An 18,755-nucleotide genomic window follows, 5' to 3' on the forward strand; every position below is an offset into this window, starting at 1 on the left:
TTCCATTTGGTACCAAAACAGGAGAGCTAGGTGGAAGAATCAGAATCTGGAGATTGACTATAATGCCCTTCAGCTCAAGCTTGAAACTGCATTATCTGAGAAGTTACAATTGGAAAAAGAAACTGAACGTCTACGAGGGGAGTTGCAAAAAGTAAACCAAATGTTAATTGCACTAAATGGAGAGAGTGCAATAAATTTTCCTTCATGTGATGTTTCACTATCTAGTTGTTGCGAGGAAAGAGGGAGCTCTAGCTTTCAAGATGTGATCAGCTATAGTACTACATGGGTACATGCTCATGAGGCTAATAATCTGCAATTTAATGAGCTTTATGCTTTGATAGGTTTAGAAGAAGGGTCCAATAACTGTCGTTCAGCTTGGTAAAATGAATAAGAATTTTGGGAAATCAAATGAGATCGAATTTCATACTCTCAATTGTACTATCATCTTTGTTAATCAAATTTACATCAATCCTATTTTTGTTTCTTTCTTTTCCTTTGATAGGCGATAAATGTTTAATACCAACAAGTGGCTAATGGACATCTTGAAAGTAATATTCTTGTTTTTTTTTTTTTTGCTGAGAAGATGGACCAAGCAAGTTGCAGCCATCATATTTATCGCATTGTTAATTATAATAACATGGTAGATTGATAGTAGAAGTTTAAAATATGTGTCAAAATAATGCTAGTCCTAAAAAAGAATTCAATATGTTTTGTATATGATGTTGGACAGTTTATTTGTGAAAATATTTATATAGCCAAAAATGAATCGCCCCTCGAATCGGGTCAATAACATCAAAGACTATCTCTTTACCAAAGGTAAAAAGTGAACAAAATAATACCCGTTACATTAAAATGATTGAAATTTTTTTTTTTGGGGGGAGGGGAGGGGGGGGGGGGCGCATCATAAATGGAACTTTCTGGACCTCTTTGTAGTAGATACAAAATTTATGCCTAAATGTGTATTTTCAAAAAAAATGGCTTCTGTCCTCGCGCTCCTACTATCAAAAAAGCTCGCTCTTTCCCTCCAAATCAGAAAAGGAACAAATAAAAGCCAGTCTCTCAGTCGAAACAACTTCGTAAAAGACTCAGAATGGCGTCGACGTCCGGCGCTGGCAGTGGCGTAGCTGCCGGAAGAATTAGATCTCATACATCGGCGATATACTCCGACAATCAATCCCTCATCCGTGTATCATACCTTGCGCGCGCAACTTTTGAAATTACCTCTAATTTTTTTTTCTTTTAGTTGTTAATATGACTGATTTCGTTTTGTATTACAGGAAATTAGGAAGGCTGTGACCATGATGAAGGATATCGCGGTGGATTTGGAGAGAGATGAGAGAACCGAGATGGTACTTCATGATAAACCCTAGTTATATGTTCATCATTTACTTTTAATTCTCAAATGTTCTCCATCATTCGCGTTGTAATAAGTGAATACCTTTAGGAAGACGTAGTGTTATTGAATTTGACTTTCACCTTAATATTTTACCTTTTACCTTGGTTAGTCTGAATGCTAATAATCAGCTATCTTGTAGTAGGTCCGGTAATTTGTACTTTATCTTAGTCAGTCCGTTCCAGTGACTTGATGTGTTGGTCAAATGAACAAACTTAGGCTCACAAAAAGCTTTGAAAATAATACTACTAGGCAAGCGCACCTAAGCATGTGGCCTAGTCTTCAATATAGTGGAAGAAGAACCATGAGGTCTTTGGTTCAAATCCCAGCATAAGCAAAAATCACTTGGTGATTTCTTCCTATTTGCCTAAGCCAGAGTTACTCTACGCTCGTGTTGGTGGGAGGTAGTTGCTACCAGTGGAGTAGTCGAGATGCAAGCTGGTCCGAACACCACCGTCATAAAAAATTAATACTTAGACTAGCATTTCTGTGTATAGAAATGTGTAATATTACCATTTGGAGTGTTAAAACAACTTTTCTTTGACTACACAATTTCAAACATTTTTAAGTATGGAAGTGTTCTCTGTGTAGTTTATTGTAAAAGTTTATTTAAAAGAAGCTAAGAAATCCATGTTGGAACTCACATGTGTTAACACTCGTACTGCAAATCTCACAATCTTTTGGGAGGGGGTAAAATTCTAGCAAACCATTTAAGTTTTGCTGGAAAAGACCAAATAGGCTGAGATAAATTTGTTCTTAAAACTATTTATGTTATTATTGAAAGCCAAAGATGGAAAGTTGAACTGGGTGAAAGGCTTACTTCAAATATTTGTTGCATGAAATGTTAACTAATTGTGGGCTCTTGCATCTTGTATCTTGACATTCTTGTGGATTCCCCTTCCTTATGTCTAGTTATTTGTTCACAGCTTCACATTGTGGGGGAAGACTGAGGGTCAGAAGAAAGTAGCATTGGTTGCATGGGAGAAAGTTTGTTGCCCAAAGAAACTAGGAGGTCTGAATGTGAAAGGCTGTAAAATATGGAACATAGCATCAGTAGGAAAGTTATTGTGGCAATTGGTAATGAACAAAGAGTCCCTTTGGGTGCGATGGGTTCATGGTGTATATATGAAAGTTGATCGTAATATTTGGACACATATTCCTCCTATAGATAGTAGTTGGTATTAGAGGAAGTTAAACTCCCTAAAAGGAGAGATGCAAGAATGGTATTCACAAGACAGATACAGCCTAACTTCATGAGGTAGCTACTCTATAACTAACACTTATCTTGCTATGATAAATCAGCAACCACGATTAGAGACAACAGACTTGGTATTGACTGCTGTGGCTCTACCTCGACATAGATTTGTCATGTGGTTGACAATTCAAGGGAGACTACTTACCAAAGAAAGGCTAATAGGGATGCAAATCCCTGTGGAAAACATAAACTGCAGCTTGTGCGAAGCAGAGCAGCTGGAAACAAAGGAGCATCTGTTTGTTGACTGTGGCTGGATCAAAGCAGTTAGACAAGAGATCAACCAGTGGATAGGACAATCAGTACAGGAAGGGGATTTCAAGTTGATGCTGGAAATGATTAAAAGAAAGCATTGGAAGCAGTTTAAAAAAGAGGTGATAGCAGCAGTCAATGGAGCAGTGATATACCACACTAGGAGAGCTCGGAGTTTTAAAAATTTTCAAGGCAAAAATGTACATAGATTAGAGATAGTAACACAAATTAAGAGGGAAATTACAGAGAGAGTAGATCATATGAGGATGTCAAAGAAAGCTTATAGGTGTAGGAGTTTTATCCAACGTCTACTGTGTAATTAGATATTGTGGAGTTGGGGGTCTTGATCTGTGGTCAGATTAAGGTTGCCTTATAAGTGTAATTGTTTTTGGTGTTAATGGTAATTTTATATGGTTACCCAAAAAATAAAAAGTTTAAACAAGCAGTTAGTATTACCAATCATTTATATAAGTCACACTTGTGTTTAGTTTCTGACAATAATCATTAATATACACAGTCCATTGTGTTTCTTTTGGTGCCGGTGTAATATGCAATACAAACTGAAAATTTCGTTAGAAATTGAAGAAAATACTGGTTGAACTAAGTTAATTTGAAGGTTATGGATATACTAACTGAGGAAAAATTCATTGTAGTACTCGATTCCACCTATCAGAATGTGATGTTTGATGACAGAGCCACAATGCTAGTTTTCTCAGAATGTTTTGGTGAATTATATGTTCTTAATACAGACAACTAGCAGATGCTGTGGTTTAATGTCAATGTTGATGTTAATAAATAAAAAACTGACTTTAAATATTGCTCATTAGGAAACCTTACAATTTCTTTCTTGATGGATTGTAGATGAGGTTGTCTTATACTGTTGCAGGTAAAGGATCTCGAAGCTGGTGTTATTCAGTTGTTGGAGGCGTCTGATGAGTGCATGCATCTTTCCGAGGCAATTCAGTCTATAGGTGATGAATTAGAGCCTGGGCCAGAGGTGACTTTTCGTCCAAAATATATATGTTGATCTTTTGTTTCTCAGCTTGGACCATTAAGATTTCATTTGTCTGCAGCCAACAAATTTTAAGAAGAAGTTTGATGAAGAAATTGCAAAATCAAAGGCTAGATCATTGTCTAGCACTCAGAGCCAGCCTTTGTTGAGACAATTCCGGGAAGCCATCTGGGTATGTTTTTCTCCTTAGTTGTACAACTTTCTGCTTTCTTGTTTACAAGAAACCCACCAATATGGAACAAGAGCACAGAGTCGGGTCGGGTATGGTTCGGGTCGAAAATGGGTAATGAAAAAACAGATCAATTATCTGACCCTACTTATATTTAATACGGATAAAAAACGGGTTAATCGGCGGATAATATGGGTAACCATATTATCCATGAATTCTTGCATATAATCACTTTTGGGAGAATTCTTAGTCTCCCTAACTTGAGGAACCCCCAATTTGAGGCTTTACAAATGTAAAAGTTAGACCCATTGATTATCCATGGGTTACTCATTGGTTATCCATTTTCTAAATGGATAATATGGTTCTTATCCATATTTGACCCATTTTTAAAAAGTTCATTATCCAACCCATTTTTTAGTGGATAATATGGATGGTTAACTCTTTTTTTTTAACCATTTTGCCACCCCTACCTACCAATATGGAACAAGAGCACAGAGAAGAGGACCTGGTGTCGATGTCTCAGGATAGCCAAAATAAATTAAGAGCACATAGAGGTCTCCTGTTCTATGAGGCCTACAACTTTGAACCACATAGTGGACAAAAGAACCTCTAAGTCCCATGAAATGTGCATCAGGCTCTAACTAAATGATAAATGGAACTTGAGCCTAACTCAACCTCAAAAGCTAGCTTGTGAGGTGAGGATTGCCCAAGACCATATAAAGAGATCAAAGACCTCAAATCCCACCGATGTGGGACAACTCAACACCCCCTCACGCTTAGGCCTGCAAATTGGAGTGTGGACAACTTAAATGGGGGCCCAACATCTATAACAATAATGGGGATGGGCCTGACTCTGATACTATGATAAATGGACCTTGAGCCTAACTCAACCTCAAAAGCTAGCTTGTGAGGTGAGGATTGTCCAAGACCATATAAGGAGACCAAAGACCTCAAATCCCATCAATATGGGACAACTCAACAATACCACAGTACATCTAGCAAATATCTTCTGAAAAGAAACTTTCTATTTGTTTCTATGACCAAATTCCAGATATTTGATACTTAAAAGTTTATCATGTGAAGGTGAAGCAGCAGAAGTTCTCTTAAACAAACAACAACTGCTATACCTCAGTCCCAAATGAGCTGAGGGAGGTCCCTTTAAACAACTAAAACTTATTTGTATTGTAAGTCGTCTTCAGCTTAGTAAGAAGCTTGTTTTCTACATAACAATTTAAAGGGACATTGTTATTGCAGCCCTTATTGACCTTATGCTTCTCCTCTATCTTAGGAAAGTCTTTAAGATTGTTTCCTTCTCAAGTTACTTCGCAGTAGCGTTTCCTTCTCTTTAGAAATTGTTTTGAAATACAAAGCTTCTTGAGAATTTATCAGATAGTTGAATTTGTCTCATCACTTTAGTGCTCGATCAAACTTATTGAGAGACAGAATTTTGTGTTGTGAACTTTAATTTTTATTACCATACCAAAATCTAAAATGGATGTTTAGGGATTAATAAGAGATTCGAGTATTTTCTGATTGAATCTGATGTAATGACTTTGATTCCAAAAATGCTTCTTTTTGTTTTCGAGGTCCAGAAAAATTTTAGATGATTTTTCTTAGTTGCATTAAGAATTCTGCACGTGAATGATCACACTGAACAAGTTAACTTCATGATTTTTTTCATTCTTCAACTTTAATCTTCTTCAGCACGTCAAGGTCAACTCCTTTACGGGAGAAGAAAATATGAGTGGGTTATGCAAGTCATGTCTAGCTCTAAGCTCTTAGTACCAGATCTCCTTGGTCCAAAGTTTACATGAATCTTGGAAAATAGCTAAGCTTTGTACTGGTGTCCCATTCCAGACTAAGTTCTAATGGTATATTGATCTCCAGTATAAGTACATGGGAATAATTGTCAGGATTGGATTAAAGACCTTTCTCCAACTGACAAGGAAAGCACCAATCTGGGCTCCGGAGGATTCTCACTGTGTGATGTTGCCAAAAACAAGAGTTGTGATTTCACTGGCTAAATTAGCAGTCTACTGAAAAGCTACACCAATGCACCCCCAAATAAAAGATCCATTTCCTGTGAGCGCCAATGTTTTAGCATGTTCAAAGGGTCCTTGTAGTACATGGTGGACTGGTCATAGCAGTTTCCTTTGCTTGTTGTCAGTTTCCTAGCTTATACAGAGCAGCAGAGGTATTATATAAATGCTACTGTGATAGTTTTCTGTGAACAAGAGGCCACACATGAACAAATAACCCTCCCGTGCCAAAGCCAAAGAAAAAGGGAAAAAGAAAAAAGAGCGGCTAAGAAGATGAAAGAGAAAAGGAAAAAGAAGAGGGAGTATGGTCCCAGCAAGAGGGGAGGCTTTTTCCTCTGAAATCAGCATCTTTCTTTTCCATTTAACCATGTGCACCAGACGACTATATCCATTTGGAGTCTCCAGTTATAGTTTGATTAATTTGTATTCTAAATCTTTTAACCCCTCCTTTTTGTTAGGGGCCACTGTTGAGTAACAACTTAAGGGTAATTGAGCTCTTTCTTTCTTCTGCAGCATGTTCATCATGCGGGACAGCCAATGCCAGGTGAAGAGCAGGAGGACATAGTAATGACCAGTATGCAGTGCAACCTTCTGAATGTGACTTGCCCGCTAAGTGGAAAGCCTGTTACTGAACTTGTAGATCCAGTTCGTAGGTATAGTGAATATCCTTCTTTTACTTCATATATCTAGGTTTACAATGCAGAGAGTACTTTAGACATTAGCATTAGTAGATAGTTACTGAAGAAAGTACTTTGCATTTACATTCATATTTTATATAATCTACTTTCCCACCTTTGCGACTATGCTAAGGCTTCATTGCCTTACGTGTTCTCGATTTAGATGCTGTAGAACCTCTTGCTAGTTCGGTGTTTCTGTCTCATACATGGCTTTTTACCATTATATAATAACTAACTCTTATATAACTGTGAGCCAAGGATCGGCTTTATTGTAGTCTCTTTCTGTTATTAAGTTGTAATGCGCACTGGAAATATGTCTCTTTTTTCTAGTTATTAGGGTGCTGGAATGCTTCCTTATATTTTCTCTTCTTCTTCCCACATTAGAGATTCCATACACAATCTCATTTTTATTTGCATACTGAGTTTTATACTTTTTACCAAGTATTCTTGTATGCAGGCGTGTTATAGCAGTAATGGGCTGATTGATATTTGTCTTACAAATTTCAATTGCTACATGTTAATTTTGATATTTGGTTTACATATTTTGCTCTACTTGCAGCATGGACTGCAAGCATATATATGAGAAGAAGGCTATTCTGCAGTTTATTAAGTCCAAAACCTCACGTGGCCAATGTCCCGTTGCAGGTATTTGTTCTTTTTCTATCCAACACAGGTTCTGTTCATTCAGTTACTAAATGAAAGTTAACTTTCTTTCAGGTTGTCCTAAAGTTCTCCAGGCTCAAAGGGTGTTATGTGACCCTTTCTTACTTATAGAAATTGATGAAGTCCGCTCCATGAGTAAGCAAAATGCTGGACCTGATGCGATAGAGGATTTTACTACACTTGATGAAGAGGATTGAGGATATTTGGGGCCCTGACAGACTGTTGACCCTCTTATATGTCCAAATATACAGGGTCTGCTCATGAACAGCTTATTTTTTTGTGTAAGCAATGGGAAACCATGTTTTAATCTTTAGGAAGTTTGGGGGCAAAACTATTTTTTTCCTCTTTTCCAAGAGGGGATAATTAAAGTTTTGTAATTTTTGGAAAGGAACAACTTGTGCATACTTGTATAAATTGCCAATGGACCATTTTCTGTTCAAGAACTGGCGGTCCAGATTTTTATATTGTGATTATATAAAAAAAACTTAAAACGGAGTCTGGAAACAAAAGGTAAGAAGCTTTCCCTCTGGGTGACAGAGCAGAGAAATTAACCATGTCACGATGGCATTGAAGAGTTTTAGTGCTATCGCAATGAGGGCATGCACAGAACTAGAGAGGTCATGGAATTATTTATCCTGTCTATATGGAAAACCGGTGCTTCTAACTGGACCCCTCTTGCTTGAACCATCAAATGAGCGTTTGGATGAACCAGTGGGCGAAATTGGCTGCAACAATTTGACCCAGGCTCGGTTGTGTCATGTGCTTTTGGGACCAAAGTGGTTCTTGAGAAGGACCCGTTTCAATAACTGCTTTTGGAACATGAGTTGACAGGTCTCCCTTGTTTAATTGGCTCTGAAACTGCCATTTTGCCGCCTAAAGGCAGGGGGCAGAGGCGTATGTGGGGCGTAACACTTGCAAGTCACGTGGTTGCCGCTTTATCAACTACTGGTTCCAGCCAGAGCAATCCTACTTTCCTTTTTTGGATGTTTTACATCCAACAACAAGAGTATTACGGCGCGGTGTTAAAGAAATACTAAACTAAACGATTGAAATATTAGGTTGGTAAGAGTTAAAATTTTAATAGGAGTTCTAAAAACTGTATTATATAACATTAATATTAATAATGAAAAGTGTCAGTGTTTCAAAATAAATATGCGATATAAATTGAGATAGAAGAATTACAGCTTTCTATGTTCCAACCTGGTCTTAAAATAACATACAAACAGTATTTTGATAAACTTTTATAAAGACAGAATCTGAAATAAGATTCGTTCTTCTAAATTAATTCTTTCCAAGCTCGACAACAATCAATTCATAATCTTTGGAATTTAAATATTAGTGAACAATGAAATTGCGTTTTTTGGATAACATCATACATTGTACAGGACCTCAAAAGCAGCAGCAGTTGAAGGATACGGAAAATTGACAAAAGAAGTCGATCTACTGATCACTGAAGCTGATAAGAAAATCAAATCAAAATGAAATAGAAAACCAAAATTTTGATTTTTACATCTCGTAGTTCCACTCTTACTCTGCAGTCATACAAAAAAATTCGGAATATGCCAGTCAATCAAAAGGTTCCTTTCTCATTACTATCCACTCTACAAGAGAACAAAGGCATAACGTCTCAAATTTACAATGAGTAGAAACACCCTTCTTGTCTAAGTTGGTCAGTACACCATCTCTAAGGATAAACTCAGTATCAAGCTCCTGAGGCAAATTCTGAGAAGATTTGCATTTCTCAGTTATGCCATTGCCTTTCAAATGACAATCACAATCTCTTAGCTCGATTAAATTGTCCCCTAAGTTTCGACATCCACACATGTTAGTTTCCTTGCATTCAAAGTATTCACTGTGCCTTTCTTGTACTCGCTTCTCATCAAGCGAAGTTGAAGTGTTAGCCAGCAACCAAATCCTCAAAGCCGAATGAAGATGTGCAGCTAATGAGGCCAGAAAGTCATAAGCATCCTCTACCATACACTCAACCTTTTTTAGTCCCAACTCGTGGGAAAGCATTTTTCTCAAGGTGCACTGAAGGTTCAGCAGGCACTGAGAACAGCACCGAAATAAACACACTACACTAGAGTCAGTTGAAAGATTGGAAGATCTATTTGATGAACATTCAAGACCTATGCTATTGCCAACCGACTTTTGGTTGCTATCTCCAATTTGAACATTGTTTGGAGTGGGCAATCTTCCATTTGTGTTGGAACTCATACTATAATTGGAAAGCTCAATGCCACACCTGTCCTTGGAAGAATTACTACCATCCTCTTGCACATCATCAATATTTAACTCCATGAGCCCATTAGAATGTGCTTCTGGATTAACACGACTACAATTTTCAGCAGTTAGTTCTGGCCGATATGTTTCCAGTGTCTCCGGTTTGTCAAGGGATGCTTCTAGCTCACGACCTCCCTCCCTTTGAGGTGTATCCTCAGGAGCATTAGCGCTTTCCGGAAGTCCAGCACAACCAATCTTTGGGTTTGCCACTGCGAGTTGAGAGCCTCCCTCTAAACTGAAAGTAAAGCCATTTGCATTAGATGTAAGGCTGGAAATAAGAAGCCAAAAGAAACTTTACACGAACTACAAGTAGAGCCAAACTTACCTCTGCAATGTATAAACCCAGCTACTAACCATGTCATCAAGATAAGCCACTTGCGATAAAAGACGACCAAATTGATACCTATCCCTCCCATTCTGAACTTTATCATTGATCTGTTCAACCAGAAGCTCGAGAACTTTTCGAACCTCTGAAAAAACTTCTCTAACGGATGAGTATTTGCCTCTGTATGCCAACAATCCAATAGCTATCAGGCCTCGCACCATACAATATTTCTCTTTGCCTTTAGTATTGTTGGAAGAAAGGATAACCTTTCTCATTGAGTTAATAGGTCGAATAACACAAGAATTGAATGGCCAACCCTTCCAAGGTCCATTTATGTCAGCACAAGGACCTTCTCTTAACTTGGATGTAAACCAACAAAGTTCAGCAAAATGAGGATATAGCAGAATTTGATAGCCAAATGTGGTAATTGCTAACATCAAGCTTGATTTCGCTTTTACATTTCTACTGTTAACTATTGCAGTAGTAGGAATTGGACATTGTTTATGCACATGCTCAATGGTTGGTCTAAGATCTGACCTCTGACATTCTACGGCAACATTGCCCTCAGATTTGTCACTAGCTTCATTATTGCAGGTGTGCAAGTGGACATGGTTTTTACGATGAATCAGCTGAATGAAGTGCTGAGCTAAATCTTTTGACAACTTTGCTGCTGAGGAATCAATCAGACATTCTTGATTAAAATTTCTATCAAGCTGCTCAGTATATCTAGAAACTGAATCCTCCAAGGGAATTGGGATACTGCAGTTCAACATCTGACTTTTAAAGAACTGCCTCACTCTAACAGGGAGTGCTTCCAACTGTACATCGGATGTAGCCTGTTTAAGGGAAACAGGAAACAGAAGGCGGTGGGTGCAAAAGAGTAAGTTCTTTAATGATTAAAAGTTGTAAAGCATTTGTGCAATCTAGGATAGCCTTTAAAAGCACTAAAGAGAATCACATTGTATGCCAGAAGCAGTTTTTGTTTTCGCATGCAAACTTGCTAATACAATATGAAAAAATATCAAGGTGTACTCCTTTCACATAATATTTGGAAAGATATATAAAATCTCAAGGCAAATTTAAGGAGACAAGGTACATACCAGAAGCATCACAGATGTGGACACGCATATCGTTTCCACTTGCTCAACGAAGGAGCTCCACAGATATGAGGCTCTTTTGAGAGCATCCCCAGCCTGTTCAGCACTATGGTTAAAGTTCCTTTCATCGTCACCATTATTATGCAAATGAGCTTCCTTGCCTACTGATTCAGGCTTTACTGAAGAACAACTATCCTCCTGATAGACTTGATCAGATGTCTCCACGGCCCACAAATCAATTCTTGGCATAAATATCATGCACTTCCCCAAACTAGCACATCTCACTGCACAAGAGATACAAATTTACTACTTCCTTCAGCAAGATGAGAAAAATCAAAAGCATAAACTTAAAACAAATAGCATACCAGCAATGTTTTCAGGGGTCATTCATGCACAACTGATCATTTAGCACCCTCAAAAAAACCAAACAAGAAAAATCAATTGATGGATGGATTTACACACACACACACACACATATTGGCACTCATTGCTACAAAACACAACCATGTGACAATGTTGATACAGAACCAAAACACAGAAAACAGCCAAAAAAGGAGCCATATTACCAACATCCCTCAGGGCTATGAACAGTTATATGCGCGACTCGAATTTTAAATAACTTTCACGTGTTTCTGATTGCAAGCACAATTAACCTTGATAATAGCTGTTTTCAGAATGAATTTTGTAGAGTCATGTAACAAGGAAGTTAGCACCAATGTTGCAAACCTAGTGGTGGTAACAAGTTCAGAAGATAATTAAAGGAAAACTTTCACAAGATGGAAGCCCATTAATAAGGTATCTCTCTTTGGAATGGAACTGAACTTCTGGGTATAAAAATGCTTTGAGAACTGATATCACATCATGGAAATAAGGTATCTCGAACTCATAAAGGCAAGTCCAGTAGATGTTTGTACTTCCAGTAAGCACTTCCAGCCATTAGGAGTGAGATAAATAAAAACAGAGAAGGAACATACTGAGTATCCGTGTCAACCCCTGAATGACATCTCCATGTCCTTCTTGAGAAAAGGTGGCCAAATCCACCTTCTGGACATCAACATTACCAACAAAACAATGAAGAAGAGAGGAAGCAAGATGCCTCTGGCCAGATCTTGGATTTCCAGAAATTAGTATTCTAAATCCCGATTTCTTTCCAGGCATATGAAAGATATTCTTCAACAATTTAGGCTGAGCCCCTGCACACTGCAACTTTGATAGTTCAGAATCAGTGAGACTGTGAACAATATCATCATCACTAGCATCAAAACCACCAACACTAACATCTCCAACCAGAATGTTGGCACGTATAAAGTGATCCTCAATCTGACTGATAACATCTGGTTCTTGAAGCAAATCATTAACGTAGGACTGCCAATTATTGCATGGTAATTTCTTCTTAACCAATTGAGAAAGAATAACGTCTTTTACCAACTCAGAAGCTTTAGAGAATAGGGGCGGCAACCAGAGGCGTTCGTCTAGATAAAGGGATACAAGCAATCTACTAAGTGGTTTTAGCAAACATGGAACAAGAAAGGTGTGTAGAGGCGCTGAAACCACATCATTAGCAGCCATTCCAGCTTCTCTACGTGAACATGGAGGTGGTGCACATGTAAGAGCCTCTACCCAATCCCTCTCCTCCACCTTAAAATTGGGAAGAGGGGGAGATGTAGCATTGGAAACTTTCACCGCTGCAGAGAGTCGCTCATGCAAGGGAAAGCTCCTTTTTAAAGCAATTATGGCTGCCTGAGTACACAGAGCCTGCAAATCAGCACCAGCAAAGCCCACTGTCTTGCTAGCTATCCACTTGAGTACTGGTCCAGAGACAGGTTTAGGCCATTTCTTTGTATGCAAGGAGAGAATAGCTTCTCTGTCCTTAACAGATGGAAGTGGAAAGTAAATCTCGCGGTCGAACCTACCCGGACGCCTTAATGCTGGATCAACAGAATCAGGACGATTTGTGGCTCCTATTACAACAACTGAACCTCGAGATTTTAAACCATCCATTAGAGCAAGCAAAGTGGAGACAACTGAATTATGGGTCTGGTCTTGCTGCCTACCACGGCAAGGTGCCAAACCATCTATTTCATCGAAGAAAATGACAGATGGTTGAGATTTCTCAGCTACCTGAAATAGAAGTCTTAGCTGACGCTCAGCGTCACCAACATACTTCCCCAAACAATCTGCTCCTTTACGGGCAAAATATGCTATTCGTTTATCACCACGAGCACATGAACCAATCAGTGCCCGTACTACCAAAGTTTTCCCTGTCCCAGGATATCCATGCAAAAGAACTCCTCTAGGAGGTGTAAGCCCTAGAGAACTAAAGAGCTCAGGATACAAAAGAGGTAAAATAACAACCTCTTTCATACATTGGGTGACATCTTGGAGCCCGGCAACAGAGTCCCAACCCTGAAACTGTATACCAGCATCAGAGTTTGAGCCCCCAATATATACAGGCGCAATTCTCAATAGATCTCGATGAAGTCTCTTGCTTTCACGTTTCAAAAACTCTTCATCCTCTCCACAGTTCTCCAACCACTTTTCCTCTGCTTCAACATCCTTGCGCAAGGCATCATTTGACAACTTTCTCAGCTCAAACTTCATTTTTCTAGCTTTCAATTTCTTTATACGCTGCAAATAGTGACTTCCATATGGTTGGAAGAGATGGCGGTGATCTGTGCAGGCTATGAGAAATTTGCGATGGTCAAAGATGCAGCCATTGGCCCGTGCACAAGGCTGCAAAATTTAATGCATGCTTAGTCGAAAATTAATATTACACTGACAAGAAGTGAGGTAATCAAGATATATAGATACAGCAAAGAAGCAATGACCAAAAGTAAAAAAATCAATAGGCATCAGGAGATGCAAGATAGTGGTCTATCTTGAGCTATTGAAGTATGACATGATTCAGGAAATTTAAACTAACCAGGTGATAAGTTTTTGGACATCTATCAACACGGCAACCAATTGTTGCCCCAGGCCTTCCGCAGCGGCTGCATTTTAAAACCCTTCCCCTACAGAGCGCTGCCCTAACATTTTTCAAGCATCCCAAACCAGCAAAATAAACCTGAGATCGAAAGTAAAAGTAGCATTTATGCATTGCCCATGAAAACATGACTTGGAAATTGAGGACCCAATCAGGAAAGAATCCAGATAGTATGAAGGCCATATACCAATACAAAACAATAGAAACTGAAATTAAACAGTTCAGTCTGCTGCTTACTTTCTACTAGTATTTCCATCATAATGCATCCTGCAGATGATAATAGTGAGGCCTAATAACTTTTATAAACACACCACATGAGTAATATAAATGGAGAAAAGTCAAATCAATCAATCAATCAACTACGTCTTAGTCCAAAGCTAGCTGAATTTGGCTATGTGAATCTTCAATATTCTTTCCTATCTATTTGGACGAAAATGGAGAAAATATTTATCAAAGAAAATGAATGAAGAAAAGAATCAAACCACACAAGGTTAATGGAAACTAGAGTAAAACCGTCTCAATTATACCATGGAACTGAGAGTTACTCCCCTTCTGTATTGAGAGAAATATGCTGACCACTATTATAGTTCAAACAATCTTCTTCTTCCTTTCAAACTTGTTTCAAAGACATGTTGCATCTATTGCACTTGTTTCAACTCATCTTTTCCAAATTCACTATAGCTAAACCAATAATAGCATGCTCCTCGTTCCTTTTTACTGAAACAAAATTGAAAATGCTTGCTCTTTGTTTTCACCCCAAATCTCACTATGTAAAAGACCAAGTTTCTAGTATGACAGTTGGATGAGGCAGTTGAAATTTCATCAAGTATTAAATTGAAGACATAGATTAAGGGAAATAAAGTTGAGTAGGGAAATGTATCATACCTCTGGACTCCATACAGCACATTGCTGATGAACCCAAATCCCAGCTATACCATAGCGATCATTTATGGGCCCCAGGAGACGCCCAAGCCAGCCAGGTTCGTCACCAAATCCATCCCACATGTCATAGTTAGGTTCATCAGAAGCGGAGGACCCACTATGTGCTTCATCATCACTGGCAGCCCCATAAACGAGCCTTTTTGGAGGTTTACCATCAGTACCTCCTCCACACAAACCACAGTGTCTTCCCTCTCTAATTCGACGCTTTCTCAAAATAAGATCAGAAGCACAATCTGTTTTGACCACCTTCTCCACTTCCAGAGGGTTATCACCAGAAACACCTTCAGCATTTTCCTCTGTATCATCAACTCTGCTAACTCCATCTTTAGCTTGCTTATTTGTGCCGCCATCTTTTTCAGCATCAGCAAGTAAACCACCTCCCCCAGCATCCTTTTGATCATTCACTCCAACACTCACTTCATTTTTACCTTGTAAATCATGTTCCAGAGTACCCACCTGGTCAGTTGTGTGGCATTCTTCTGGCACTACACAAGTTTCTAACTGATCCTCATCTTCACTAACTAATGGCAATGGCACATTGCCGTCTTCAACTCCCTCCATAAATCCAGCCTTTGAAAAGTCGTCATCTATTTCATCCCTCACTTGTAGCAGCTCCTCTAGGTTTATCATTTTGCCATCCTCCATACCACCACCTGTATCATTTTCTTGCTGCTCAGTAACCATTATATTCGAAGCTTTTACTCTTCCAGGTCTCTTCGACTTAACTATAGTTGACTTTTCACATTCACGAGCTTCTTGTTTATCTAACTCTCCAACCTCTAACTCCATTTCTTCCTTCAACCCGTCAAGATCCTGAAAAAGCTTCCTTTTACCCACTGGCGACGACTTTACATTATTCTTTTTTCTGTTACCCGCACCCTTAGTCCTAGATCTCAATCTCGATTGCCAAGCCCTAGAGCCTTCTTCCAAATCCTTGGAAGTCGAACAAGGCAACTCCAGCTTCACCGCAGCTCCTTTCTCCACCCTGCTACCACTGCTCATCCCACTCCCCCTATCAATCTTCCTTCGCTTCTTCGGGGGAGGAGGCGATGCATCGAGCAAAACGGGAGTTTTTCGAGCCCTAGTGCTCCTACGGAGCTCAAGCTCAGCACCATCGACATTCCACTCGATCGTTTCGGCATTCTCCACGACATCATTATGGTTGTGATTATATGCTTTTTCACAAATAGCGTCTAGTCTTTTGTGTTTCTTCTTAGCCCTAGAATTTACCAATTTCTTATCCTTGCTTCTCCTTGCAACCGACGCCGTCCGCGACAATCGCATGACAATATATATACGTTAATTTTACAGTCCTTACCCCAATATATATAAAAATTACGCGTTTCAGAATTAAATCAAATCCCTATGTAATTATCACACTCAATAAGCAACAATGAGGATCGAATGTCCTTGTTTTTGTTCAATTGGACCTCTGAAAAACCGTAAATTAGATAAAATAATGCGACTGACCTTCAATTGATTGATCAAAATCATACAGCGAACGGGAAAAAAGTTGAAAATCATCGACTTTGCTTCTCACGTTTTGGCTTCATGAGTTAGGGTTTCGTTTGGTTCAGTTCTCTTTTTTCTTTTTCTCTCTCTATATCCTTTGGTCTATGCTTTTTGCTATTGTTGCTGAAATTTCTTGGTGTTTTGCTGTTATAAGACGAGGAAAAAGAAACTGAGGCGGAGGTATATAGAAGAAGGGTTCTCACTTGAAAGCGTTGTGATATATCACTAATACCCACGCGCGTCTAATGAATGTGGAAGTCACGTCTAGTAAGCATGGTCTGTTAGCACGTAAGCGTGGCTCTTATTTAAGTTGATTTCTGGAGGTGGATAACACGCTCTAGATTAGAAGCGTGTGGGTTTTGTAGAACAGAGTGAATTGCAAATTTTATTGGTATTTCGCACCAAACGTTACCGCCAAATTGATTTTCTTCTTTTTCGTATAAAAGGGTGTGGAGTTTCAATTTTTCGCACGAGTGCGGAAAGTATCAAGAATTTGGTGCGTGTTATACGTTAGGAAGCAGGTGGAGAGAGCCTAACAAAAATAGAAATAATAACATATCTAATTGGATTTGATGCTTCCGGTTTGGCAACCTCTAATCATGTTATTAATTCCCTAAATATTGCATAATTTGATAAAAAATTGTTAAATTTGACTAAAATAATGCATTCTCTAAAGTTAAAATTTAAATATGTGGAACCAAATAACATAAATTATATTATACTTCTTTCTGAAATAGCGAAAAAATGCTTTTAAAAATGTGAATAATGTTGATATCCAATTTTGTCCTCATATTTTTATAAAAGTTATATATGCTTTTAAAATATCATTCCTGCATCATCACCAATTTACAAGAGTCATACAATTATTTTCTATGATTTTTCATAATTTTTAAGGCTTAAAATTGACTTCTTGCATTTAAATTATTTGAAAATGTATATTAATTACTCCTTCAAATTATTTTTATGATGACTTAATCAAATTTATTATTTACACTCACATATGTGTTTCATAATATTTTTACTTCATTTATATAATTACATTTGTATTTTTAGCTATTTACACAATTTTTGCAAATAATAGTCTATATTCTATAAATAGTTGCATTTATTATATTAGTTATGCCAAAATAGCAAACTATATTTTCATAATTCTAAGTTATTAATTTTAAGCTTTTTATTTCATAAATAATAATTTTTATTATTTATTAGACGTTTTAATAATTTTTGTTTTAACCAATTTATGCATTTTAAAATATGACCCAAACCAGGCCATTTTCTGACTGAATTAGCGGCCCAAACACCCACACCTTAGCCCAATAACCCGAAAGCCCAATCCAAACGACCCTTGTGATTAACTCGGTCGCGACGCACTTCAAATAACCCGCCCCGCCTATTCTTTAATCTAGACCGGTCCACGATAATCACACCTTTTTTAATTACATTCGCCCCAAACCCTAGCACCATTCTTTAGAGACAATCGCCTTTGAACCCTATCTACTCTCTTCTCCTCTCAAACCCTAACAGTCGCCTCCTCTATCCTCCCCAATTTCAGTTCTAATATGGAATCTCTCCATGATTTTTCTTCCATATATGCTCGATCTCTCTATTATTTACACAATTTTGGTATCACATAATACTTGCCTATCTTTGGCAAGTATACGGTCCTAAATCAAGCATAATTATCTCCATACCTTCGAGATTTAGATGATATTTCACCTATATACACTCACTACCGGGTTATATATGTCCGATTTACCAAGATCTTCGGCCAATCATTGATTTTCGTCAAACAAGGGTTTGAAATTTCAATTTTTTTTCTTTACCAGTTCTATTATTGATTGCATGTGATATTATTTCCTTATTTGTGATTGATTAATTATTTTCCATGTTTGCTTGTTCGATTTCTACCACTATATAACCCCTCCCCAATTTCCCTTTTGGACGGATTATGAATCACTGAAAAATTACTATTACTCTCTTATTCTTACACATACTATACCACTCCGAGGCTCAATTTCTTGGCCGGCTGAAAGCCAAGGCCACCGGAATTCAATTATTGAACCTTCCTTTATGTGAGCACTTCTTGGGGTTCATTCGAAACCCTTGGGAACTCCGACGCACTGAGATTCCTGGGTTCTACTATTCGATTTGCTATT

General features: G+C 38.2%; 2 protein-coding genes across 2 annotated transcripts; one reads left to right on the forward strand and one right to left on the reverse strand.

The window, feature by feature from the left end:
* The first annotated feature begins 992 nt into the window (after window positions 1-992).
* Window positions 993-7,919, forward strand: LOC107769780 (E3 SUMO-protein ligase MMS21). Its single transcript, XM_075223200.1, has 7 exons — window positions 993-1,186; window positions 1,278-1,349; window positions 3,784-3,894; window positions 3,971-4,081; window positions 6,631-6,770; window positions 7,354-7,439; window positions 7,512-7,919. The coding sequence occupies exons 1-7, from the start codon at window positions 1,091-1,093 to the stop codon at window positions 7,652-7,654; spliced, it is 759 nt and encodes a 252-aa protein (XP_075079301.1). The 5' UTR covers window positions 993-1,090; the 3' UTR covers window positions 7,655-7,919.
* A 995-nt stretch (window positions 7,920-8,914) lies between these two features.
* Window positions 8,915-16,795, reverse strand: LOC107769801 (uncharacterized). Its single transcript, XM_016589059.2, has 6 exons — window positions 15,031-16,795; window positions 14,086-14,226; window positions 12,137-13,895; window positions 11,166-11,446; window positions 10,066-10,901; window positions 8,915-9,975 (listed from the first exon to the last, which is right to left on the reverse strand). Exons 1-6 carry the CDS (start codon window positions 16,369-16,371, stop codon window positions 9,024-9,026), a joined length of 5,310 nt encoding a protein of 1,769 aa, XP_016444545.2. The 5' UTR covers window positions 16,372-16,795; the 3' UTR covers window positions 8,915-9,023.
* Between the last annotated feature and the right edge of the window lie 1,960 nt (window positions 16,796-18,755).

Source organism: Nicotiana tabacum, chromosome 10, assembly GCF_000715075.1.
Source record: "Nicotiana tabacum cultivar K326 chromosome 10, ASM71507v2, whole genome shotgun sequence".
Classification (NCBI taxonomy): Eukaryota; Viridiplantae; Streptophyta; class Magnoliopsida; order Solanales; family Solanaceae; genus Nicotiana; species Nicotiana tabacum.

Bases quoted from the DNA above. Each gene is read 5' to 3' on its own strand.
- LOC107769780 (XM_075223200.1), top strand. From the start codon at position 1,091: ATGGCGTCGACGTCCGGCGCTGGCAGTGGCGTAGCTGCCGGAAGAATT. The intron at 1,350-3,783 runs GTACTTCATGAT...ATACTGTTGCAG, and splicing joins GAGATGAGAGAACCGAGATG to GTAAAGGATCTCGAAGCTGG. The intron at 7,440-7,511 runs GTATTTGTTCTT...ACTTTCTTTCAG, and splicing joins TGGCCAATGTCCCGTTGCAG to GTTGTCCTAAAGTTCTCCAG.
- LOC107769801 (XM_016589059.2), bottom strand. From the start codon at position 16,371: ATGCGATTGTCGCGGACGGCGTCGGTTGCAAGGAGAAGCAAGGATAAG. The intron at 14,227-15,030 runs GTATGATACATT...TTTCGATCTCAG, and splicing joins GTGCTGTATGGAGTCCAGAG to GTTTATTTTGCTGGTTTGGG. The intron at 11,447-12,136 runs GTATGTTCCTTC...TCTCTTGTGCAG, and splicing joins GGGGTTGACACGGATACTCA to TGAGATGTGCTAGTTTGGGG.